This window comes from Alligator sinensis, unplaced genomic scaffold (genome assembly GCF_000455745.1).
Source record: "Alligator sinensis unplaced genomic scaffold, ASM45574v1 scaffold52_1, whole genome shotgun sequence".
NCBI classification, from domain to species: domain Eukaryota; kingdom Metazoa; phylum Chordata; order Crocodylia; family Alligatoridae; genus Alligator; species Alligator sinensis.
The window spans coordinates 1855145-1866135 of record NW_005842152.1 but is presented as its reverse complement, the minus strand read 5'-3'; the positions used below and the strand labels follow the sequence as shown (position 1 = coordinate 1866135).

General features: G+C 40.0%; 1 protein-coding gene across 9 annotated transcripts in view; it reads left to right on the top strand.

Annotated features, from left to right (window-relative positions):
* ARHGEF10 (Rho guanine nucleotide exchange factor 10) overlaps positions 1 to 10304 on the top strand; it is a 197201-nt gene extending 186897 nt beyond the window's left edge. For 6 of the 9 annotated variants that reach the window (XM_025206351.1, XM_025206348.1, XM_025206347.1 and 3 more), the window contains 2 exons: positions 6262 to 6384; positions 9729 to 10304. In XM_025206351.1, coding sequence (XP_025062136.1) covers positions 6262 to 6384; positions 9729 to 10246 — 641 coding nt within the window. In that variant the 3' untranslated portion in view covers positions 10247 to 10304. Of the gene's footprint in view, positions 1 to 6261; positions 6385 to 8992; positions 9059 to 9728 lie in introns of all 9 variants that reach the window. The other 3 variants (XM_025206349.1, XM_025206346.1, XR_003094503.1) reach the window with 2 other exon arrangements.
* The last annotated feature ends 687 nt before the right edge of the window (positions 10305 to 10991 follow it).

Genomic DNA, 10991 nt, shown 5'->3' with positions numbered 1-10991 from the left:
ATCATAGGAAATGAGGGCTGGAAGGGACTTCAGGAGGTCATCTAGTCCAATACCCTGCTCAGAACAGGACCATCCCTAGCTATATCATCCCAGCTTGGGTTTTATCCAGCCTAGTCTTAAAAACCTCTAAGGGTGAATATTCCACAATCTTTCTGAGTAACCTGTTTCAGTGTTTTACTACCCTCCTAGTGAGAGAGTTTTTCCTCATATGTAACCTAAACCTCCCTTGCTGCAGTTTGAGACCATTGCTTAAGACCATCTGTCACCACTGAGAACTGTTTAACTCCATCCTCTTTGGAACCTCCTTTCTGGTAGTTGAAGGTTGCTATTAAATCCCAGTTTAGTGTTCTTTTCTCCAGATTAAAGAAACCCAGTTCCTTCAGTCTGTCTTCGTAAGTCATGTGTCCCAGGCCCTTAACAATTTCTGTTGCCCTTTGCTGCACTCTCTTGAATTGTCAACATCCTTTCTGTAGGGGAATGGGGGGTGGTGGGGACTGGACACAGTACTCCAGATGTGGCCTTACCAGTGCCGCATAGAGGAGAATAATCACATCCCTCAATCTGCTGGCAGCGCTTCTACTAATGCAGCCCAGTATGCTATTAGTCATCTTGGAACAAGAACACACTGCTGGCTTTTATTCAACATATTGTCCACTGTAACCCCCAGGTCCTTTTCTGCAGAGCTGCTGTTTAGCCAGACAGCCCCCAGCATGTACTGGTGCATGGGATTGTTTCATCCTAAGTGCAGGACTTTGAACATTTCCTTATTGAAGCTCATGCGATTTTTTTTTTTTGGTCTGATTCTCCAATTCGTCTAGATCACTCTGAATCCTAGCCCTACCTTCCAGCCTATCTACTACTCTCAGCTTGGTGTCATGCGCAGTCTTTCTGAGGTTGCACTCCAGCCCATCTTCCAGATTGTTAATGAAGATATTGAACAAAACCAGCCCCAAGACTGACTCCTGAGACACTCCACTTGATGCCACTGGCTGCAAGCTAGACATTGAGCCATTGATTAGTACCCTCTGAGCCTGATGATCCAGCCAATTTTCTATCCCCCATATAGTTTGTTCATCCAATCCATGTTCCTTAGCTTGCTTGCAAGAATGTTGTGGGAAACCCTATCAAAAGCCTTGCTAAAGTCAAGGTATACCACATCCGCTGGTCTCCCTACATCTGCAGAGCCAGTCATCTCATCATAGAAGTGAATCAGGTAGCTCAGGCATGACTTGCCATTGGTGACTCCATGGTGACTGTTCTTAACCACCACTTTCTCCAAATGCTTAGAAATTGATTCCTTGAGGTCCTGCTCCATGATTTGCAGCAACTGGGGGGAGGCTGACCAGCCTGTAGTTCCCTGGATTGTCTTTCTTCCCTTTCTTAAAGATTGGCACTATATTTGCCCTTTTCCAGTCATCTGGGACCTCTCCTGATGGTCATGAATTTTCAAAGATAATGGCCAGCAGCTCTGCAGTCACATCAGCCACGTCCCTCATTGCCCTCGGGTGCATTGCATCTGGCCCCATGGACTTGTGCATGTCCAGCTTCTCTAAATAGTCCCTAACTTGTTCTTTTCCCACTGTCAGCTGCTCACCTCCTCTACAAATTGTGCAGCCAGGTGCAGTAATCTAGGAGTTGATCTTGCCTGTGAAGACTGAGGTAAAAAAAGACATTGAGTACTTCCTTTTTTCTGCATCATCTATTGCTAGGTTTCCTCCCAATTTAGTAAAGGATCCACACTTTCCCCGATCCTCCTCTTGTTGCTGACATACTTGTAGAAATCTTTATTGTTACCCTTCATATCCTCTCTAGCTGCAACTCCATCTGCTCTTTGGCCTACCTGATTTCATCCCTGCATGTCTGAGCAATATTCTTATGCTCCAACCCTAGTTTTGTCCAAGTTTCCACTTCTTGTAAGCTTCCTTTTTGTGTTTTAGCTCACTGAAGAGTTCCTTTCTAAGCCAAGCTGGTCTTCTGCCATACTTGCTAGTCTTCCTGCGCATCAGGATGGTTCATTCCTGCACCCTCAGTAAGGTTTATTTGAAGTACAACCTTGATTCCTTTCCCCCTCAGACTGGTGTCACAGGGGATCCTTCCCATCAGTTTCCCGAGCGAGTCAAAGTTCACTTTTCTGAAGTCCATAGTCCGTATTCTGCTGCTCTCCTTCCTTCCATTCCTGAGGATCCCAAACTCAATCATCTCATGGTCGCTTCTGCCCAAGTTGCTGTCCACTGTTACATCCCCCACCAATTCTCTGTTTGTGAGCAGCAGGTCAAGAAAAGGCCTAATTGGCCTCTCCAACACTTGCACTGGGAAGTTGTCCTCTGCTCTCTCCAAAAACTTCCTGGATTGCCTGTGCACTGCTATATGACCCTCCCAACAGAGGTCAGGAAAGACACTAGGGACTGCTTGTATTAGTTATTTTATTTGTTGTAAGCGCCCAAGGCTATTTTGGGAAGGGCTGCCCATAAATGTAATAAATAAATAGATATGGACAAAACGGTTGCTAATGTTTTATGTATTTTCTCAGGTAGGGCAAGCTTGTGCCCAATTACTGCCCCAGATCATGTATGTACAGTGGTTAGTATACATGTGCTCTAATTCACATATTTTAAAATATTGATAATTAAAAATCCTACTGCTCACAGTTCATACCTCCACCAACTAGCTTAGATGTGTTAAGGTTGCATGTAATATTTTATTATTTAATACAGGATGCTGGTATTTAACCATGTAAATATCCTTGAATGCATTATCTTTACCAGATTTATTATTTTTAATCTTTAATTGAGTTTGCTTTTAGAGAGGTTCTGCTGACTCTGATATATCTTATTTCTTTGCTCTTATGGCTAATATGTTACCTATTGAACAAACAGGCAACTTCTGTTTTTCATCTCCTATTGTTACATGCATGCTTCCTGGAAACTGATGAGAAAGGGAACAAAATTTCCTCATTTCCTTTCTGTAGAAAATAAATTCTGCTTTTTTCATTTAAAGTTCCTGCACACACATACACAGTACTTCATTATGTCAGTTTGTTATAACCAATTAGTAAGAAGAAGGAGAGCAGTTCAGACTGCCTGATTAAATATGCAGTAGCGAGAGGTTTTTAAGACAGTTTAATTTGCTTGTGGAGCCTAATCATTGGATGGATATAAAGACTTGCCCTTGCACCTTTGTAGACTGTATTTCAGTGGGCCCTGTGTGGGTGCAAGGGAGGCATATGCCAAAATTCTGTTGCTGAGCCAGGATCAAAAGCTGACATGTGAGGAAGATCAAGATTGATTCTGAAGTCCTGTAGAAACAAAGTCAGTGAGAGTACACCCAGAGTGCAAAACTATCCCTGTGTGTAAGCCTGTAAAGAACCTGAGTGTTATTAAGCTGCCCTTGCACGTTTAGCAATTTCATCTCTCCATGGGTACCATTTCATTGGAAAACTTTCCTTTAACTATAATAGTGTTTTACTTTCATGCTTATCACTCTCCCTTGATTGATCTTTACTGGGTGATATTTTTTTTCCTTTGCTTAGGGGATAGAACGCATCCAGTTGATCAAGAGCCATTTCTTTCTAATTTTTCCCTTTAGTGTTTAATAGATAAAATTAAAGTCACAAAACACTGCATTGTAATAAAAAGATAGAAGTAAAAATGTTCACAATAGAAAGCAACACATGGATATTTTTAATAAGTGACTGTTATCATTATGTGTTACCATCAGTTATTTCTAGACAGATGCAGATGTTTCCTGCTTTCCCAAGGATTCAAAGCTAGAAGTTTTTCTTTTGACCTCACATTCAGTGGTTCATGCCTAGTGTTATGTTCTGTATTTAAGACTCCAGGTTGTTCTATACTCACTTGCTGTTTTCACATATGGAAACAATAATGTTACTTCACAGGTGCAAATCACTAGTTGGCAGTCCTTTTGGGGCTGCTGTGTGAGAACAAGCACTGATATTTTTCAGTGTAAAGCACCTAGAGAATGCATTGAAAGCATTACAAAGATAAAAATGGGCAATATTCCCACTAGACTGCTTAAGAAGAGTAAGATTGGACCCCAGTGTGTTTTGTTGGTACTAACATTGATCTGTTTGCATTGCCTATAAGCTAAGCCACAAAATGCAGATCTTGATTCCAGAGGTATAACTGGCAGGTACTGTGCCCTGGGCATTACTGTTCCTTCCCACACCCTGCACCTTCCCTGCAGCAGTTCTGGCTGAGGCTTCAGCAAAAGAAGAGGGCACAGCACTAGTGGCAGTGCAGGAGTAGCAACTGGAAGTTCGCTGCTCAGGAAGATGTCATCTTTTTGTCACTGATGTGTGTCAAGTGGCCAGAAAAACATGGGTTTTTAACACCAGAAAAGCTTTCAGTAGCTTCAGGATTTGGATAATTTTTGATTCACTATAAAAATAATTGAAAAATAATAGTTGTATCTAGATCTGGATTTGTATCTCTTTTCATGTAAGGGCTAAATCAAAACAGCTTGTGCTCATTCTAACTGAGCTTCATAAAGGTGTGGAATTGTTAAAGTCAACACAAGTATACAGACACTTCTGCAAAATATCTGAGCATCAAAGTAATGGTAATATTTACTGACTGAGATGGATCAGGTGACTGTCATATATAATTGGCATTGTAGTCCTTTATAATAACCTTTTGTTTAATAAATATGATTTTATTTGCCTTCATTTTGACTAACGGACCAAGGCTGTAGCCTGTGGCATCATTCTGGGGTCTGATGCTTTTTCCTGTGATAAATATCTGCTGCACTCCGTTTTCATCCAGCTGTGATCACCTCAGTGTCATTCACCCTCTGGCTGCAATGGTAGCATTTTCAGTCTCCTTTAATATTGTCCCTCTGATCAGCTGTGAAGGAGCATTCTTGCATGTGCCACTTCGGAAATCAAGTACATTATATTTAATCTAAAACAACCCCAAAGCTTTGCAAGATGCACAATTATTTCCTTGTAGGCAGGGGAACTTCAGTGTTATTATTATTAGAAACAGTATGATTTTTTTACTATCAGCCAGATGGAGAGAAACTAACATCTAGATTGTCTTGGAATTTTCATTATGCCTAATTTATATTTCTAAGTAGGTTTGATATACATGCTGCTAATTCACCCAACTATGTTAGATGTAGCCACAATCTTCTTCAGCCCTAAACAACCTAAATAAAAGTCATCTGCAAACTTCCTTGCCTTAATGCTCATGTGTTATTTCGGAGCGTTACTGAGTATGTTAACTAGTAATCTTACATTTTTGAGATTACTAGATACAAACTTTGTACATACTGTTTCTGTCTTTTGGCCAGTTCATAATTCATGGCACAGTTTCACTTCTCATCATAGAAGAAATTAGTTTCCATTTGGGAGAATTTAAATTTTCAAAATGGCCAGTTAGACTGTATCAATCATTTATTTTTAATTTTTTTATCATGAGCTAAACCCTTTGTTTTCAAAGGATAAAAACTATAACCTCCCAGTGCATTAAGTTGTTTCAGAAAACGAAAAGTAGGGGGAAAGCAGTTGTGTCAGTTAAATATGAATAGTGTTGAACCTTGAATTCAGTGTAATGTTGTAATTGTAGACCACTGTTGTATATAGTAAAATGCATTGTAGCACTGCTACTAAGAATATGTAGAAGTAACCTATTTGTAAAAGCTGCTTTTTGTACTGGAATTTGGCAGTTTTTAGCACAATAAAATTGAATTATTACAGCATTTCAGAAGTTTTGGTGCAGTTATATAGCATGTAGGTGAAGTTTTAAGGCTTGATACATAAGAATACTTAAGCATCTACTTAGATGCTTTGCTGACTCAGAACCTATGGGTGTTTATACACATGCTTTAGTAGGTGGGGTAGGGGGTGCTTTAATTAGAGTGGATCCAAGAGCCACTCTAATTAAAGCACCCAGAGCATCGCATGTATCAGTGTCCCTGTGCTAAAAATGGTGGTAGGGCTCCTTAAACTAAAGCTCATCAAACAAGCTTTAGTTAAACTGCCCCCACCGCCATTTTTCAGCACGGGGACGCTGACACGTGTTGCTGTAGTCGGCTGGAGAGTGAAAATTACCACGCTCCAACAGACTTGATTAATTGAGTCTGCTCCAATGCGGTTTAATTACAGTGCATCAAAGCAACCTTGATGCATGTGTATAGATGCCCTATAATTATATTATGTGTAACTTATGTTAACTATAGATTACTGTAATTAAGGCAGAGGTTATGACTATGCAGTAATGTAGCATTTTTTGAATTACACAGGACAGCAGCGTGTTTCTGTGACCAGTCTACTAGTATGCCATGGTTTATTGCTGGTTGGAACAAATCTGGGAATTATAGTAGCATTACCAGTGCCTCGTCTGCAAGGAATTCCAAAAGTGACTGGTAAGATAACTCGTGTATTTGAGTGTGATAATTTTAAGCTAAGGGTTTGCTCTTCAATATGCTATTTGATGTATATTGTGTAAATATATGTTGTTTTATATGTTGTGTAGATATATAGAGGCTTTATTATAAAACTATTTTCATTAATCTTAATTAGATTCACAATACATCTCTAATATCTATTTTTACTCTATTGAACCAGCACACCTGACAACAACTGGAAGAAGAGCAAGATAGTAGTTCTTCAATTCACATTTTATGGAGAACCTGTAGTTTAAGGTTGTAACAGCACTTGCACTACAAGAGAAGTGTTGCTGCCCTGTACACTTATTTTTACAAGTCACACTGGAATGCTAATTGTTACGGGGAATGGGAGTGGAGTCAGAGGGATGTTTGTTTCCAGATTCAGGAAGAGTGGGCTTGCATATTTGGAGATTCAGTGATTTTTTTTTCCTGATTCAGTAAACCATTTTTTGTGACCTGTTTCATCAAAATTGAGACCTTGAAATGTAAAATTGGATGTATTTTTTTATTTTCAGCAGCTGTTATTATTTTGGTACATTTTGAAGAATTCAGATACTTTATTTTGGTATTTCTGAAGCACAAGCATCATCATTTTGCAAATACTTCTACTGCAATAAGCAAGGTTAAATAAGAGTGTTAGATGTGGACTTTGCACAGCTACATTTGAATTTTATAACTCCAGCAGAGCTGCTGAGTTATGGAGGAAAGCAGACAAGCTTTATAAACTAAGCAGTCTGCAACTTTTTTATTTTAACCAAATAATTTTGTCTTTGCCAAAATGAAAACAAAACCTACTATATTCAGCAAAGGGACAAACTATCCAGTAATAACTTTATAGAAAGGAACATAAAAGGTTTATTAAAATGTGGGAACCTGTGAAATGTAATGTTTAGGAGAATCCTTAAAAATAGATCTAATACATGGAAATGCATAGCTAATAAACAAAATCCTTAATTCTGCCTCAGGCACCTCTCATTTTCCACTTTTGTTATGTTTTTGTCATTATAAATGCAGGGGAGATTATGCTTAGGGGCAACCAACATGGGTTCATTCGATGCAGGTCCTGTCAGACCAATCTGGTGGCCTTCTATGACCAGGTCACAAAATCCTTGGACGCAGGGGTAGTAGTAGACATAGTCTTTGTGGACTTTAGGAAGGCCTTTGACACTGTCTCTCACCCCATTCTCATTAAAAAACTAGGGGACTGTCGCATCGACACCTACACAGTCAAATGGGGCACTAACTGGCTGGAAGGCTGCACCTAGGGAGCGGTGGTGGACGGGTCTTATTTGACCTGGAGGGATGTAGGCAGTGGGGTTCCATAGGGCTCGGTCCTCGGACCTGCGCTGTTCAACATCTTCATCAGTGACTTGGACGAGCGGGTGAAGAGCACCTTGTTCAAATTTGCTGACGACACTAATATGTGGGGGGGTGTGGGCACACTACAAGGGGGGAATAGGCTGCAATTGGACCTAGACAGGTTACAGGGGTGGGCGGATGAGAGCAGGATGGGTTTCAACACTGACAAGTGCAAGGTACTGCACCTGGGGAGGAAGAACCAGCAGCATACCTATAGGCTGGGGAACTCCCTTCTCGTCAGTGCAGAGGCAGAAAAGGATCCTGGAGTCATTATTGACGCCAAAATGAACATGGGCCGACAGTGTGGGGACATGGTCAGGAAGGCCAACCACACCTTGTCATGTATCCACAGATGCATCTCAAGCAGGTCCAAGGAGGTGATCCTCCCCCTCTATGCGACACTGGTCAGGCCGCAGTTGGAGTACTGTGTCCAGTTCTGGGCGCCGCACTTCAGGAGGGATGTGGACAACATGGAGAGGGTCCAGAGGAGGGCCACTTGCATGATCAGGGGACACCAGGGCAGGCCCTACAAGGAGAGGCTAAGGGACCTGAACCTGTTCAGCCTCCACAAGAGAAGGCTGAGGGGGGATCTAGTGGCCATTTACAAACTAGTTAGAGGGGACCAGCAGCTATTGGGGGAGTCCCTGTTCCCCCGAGCACTCCCAGGAGTGACTAGAAATAAGTCACAAGCTGGCAGAGGGTAGATTCAGACTAGACATCAGGAGGCACTACTTAACTGTCAAGGCAGCTAGGATCTGGAACCAACTTCCAAGAGAAGTGGTGCTGGCTCCTATCCTGGGGGTCTTTAACAGGAGGCTGGATGAACACCTTGCTGGGGTCGTTTGACCGCAGTACTCTTTCCTGCCCATTGCAGGGGGTCGGACTTGATGATCTGCTCAGGTCCCTTCCGACCCTACCAACTATGAAACTATAACTTGTTACCTTTCATTTTTAGTTAAGATTGTTTTCCTAAGGGCTTGAAAAAGTTCACAGTTTTAGCTATATCAAATCTAGGGAAGATGTACTTTTATAATATGCAAGTTGAGTATAGGGGATTTGAATAGCAGAGCACTGATTATTTTTTTAATTGACTAACTTCTGACACTTCCTCTAATGGCAATTATGGCATTGTCACATTTTGCATAACATTTCTAGAATCTTCCTTCCTTCCCTTTTTTTTGTGGTAAATTCCATGTTTTTATAAATATTCTGTTTTTTATTACAGCTTAGTTGGCAAAATGCAACATCATTGCTCTTATTTTGGTTGCTGAAAAATACACACATCATCAAGGTATTAACTGTTGATTAAATCCTAAGGAATTTGCTGTTGACACAATATTATGGCTGATATCGTTAAATCTTTCTTTTTCCCATTCAGTATCCCACCGTTTAAATTTTTTAAAACATTAAATTAGGAATTCATTCACAATTCTCCTATAAATGCGAGGCCATTGATGAGAGCAAATCTGACTCCCTGCTCCATGGGTGAGGCAAGCACTATTCCAGTGGAATGGATTTGGTTATGCTATGCAAGAAGGTTGGAGTAAGATTAATTGAAAAACAAATATTCCATTGTGAATTGTTGGGAAAAGCTTGCAATGTCGAGGCTGTGACAGTGCCAACTTCAACAAGTCAGCTGAGGATTCTTTTACTCATGCTGTTGAGAAAACAGAGAAAACAACATAAGAGATTATGAACCAAATGTCAGCTTGAATGCAGCATGTCTAAGTTGTAGCTGATTTGTATTACAGTCCGAAAGCATCTTGGATGTACATTTTCTTTTTGTAATTTCTGTAGTGTTTCAGTTCTGTACCTATATGAACAAAATGGTAATGAACATGCTTCTTTGGACAAAGTTATATTAATCTAATGCACTAATTATTGTGTAAAGCATTGGCCCACTATGAGTAAGAGTAATATTACATAACGTTTTTCTTCTTTTTTTTTTTTTTTGGTCTCAGGAAGGGGAATGGTATCCTATCATGCACATAATGGCCCAGTCAAATTCCTTATTATGGCTACAGCCCTAAACAAGAAAAACAGAAGCAAATCCAGAAGCAGTCTGCCTCGAAGCACAGAAACTAATGATGATGATCAAAAGAATGCTCTGCGTAATGAGAGACCGGGTTCTGCCTTAAGTAATATTCAGGATACTGGAGTTTGGCTGGGAGGTTCAGCTGGATCCATTACACAAAGGAGTGACTTATCTTCATCTTCTGGGTCCCTAGATCCATTACCTCATGGATCGAATTCCGTGGAACATAGAACTGAGGACAGTACCATATATGAGCTTTTAAAGGATCAAAACATCTCACTTAAAAATAAAAGACAGAGATCCAAGAAAATGAAAGCAAGCTCAGTATTAGTTATTTCTGGAGGTCAAGGACACAGAAGAGTAAACAAGAAGTCCAAGCAGCAGAGACAGGATGAACTCGTATCTTCTGTGATGGTTTGGCAGATTCCATTACTAAACATCTGAGTGACTGAAACAATGATAAATAGTGATTTTGTGTAAAAAAAAAAAAAAAAAAAAAAAAGTCATTTGACTTCATTCCTAAACTCTCTGGTTGTTGAAGATATTTTCTGATGTAAAGAGATTTCTGCTGTAATCTTCTTACAGTGAATGTCAAGCTAAGGGCCCAGCTGTGCTGCCTTTACTCAGATGAGCAATCCGTTGAAGTAAGTTGGATTTATCACATAAGTAACAGCTGCAAAGTAGAACCATCAACCATTCAAAACATGCTGCAGTATTATGATATTGGAAACATTTAGTTGATGATCTGTCTGAAGCTTAAACTGTTACAGATATAGCACTCTTTTAAATGGTTTTAGCATCTCCACTTTATTTATATTCACTTTATATTTGCATACTTATGATCGCTAGCACTTGGGTGAGGGGCAAGGAATACATACTATTTTACATGCTATTTTTTGCTTACGTAAGTCAGCTATTTTTTTATTTAAAGTGACATATAGCATGCACTCTACATTTTAACAAATTAGGAAATATTTTAAACAAATATTCAAATTAAGCTAATGAGTTAATTGGGAAATTGCTATGTAATTTGTAGTATGATCCCATAAGGCATGTTTGGTTTTGGCCAAGAACTTAGCAGGAAGATATACCCTGTGTCTCAAAACAAATTAAAAGTACACTAATAATTACTAATGCTCAGCACAGTATTATTCAAAAATGTGTGTTATCAGCATGGATAGGTATGATG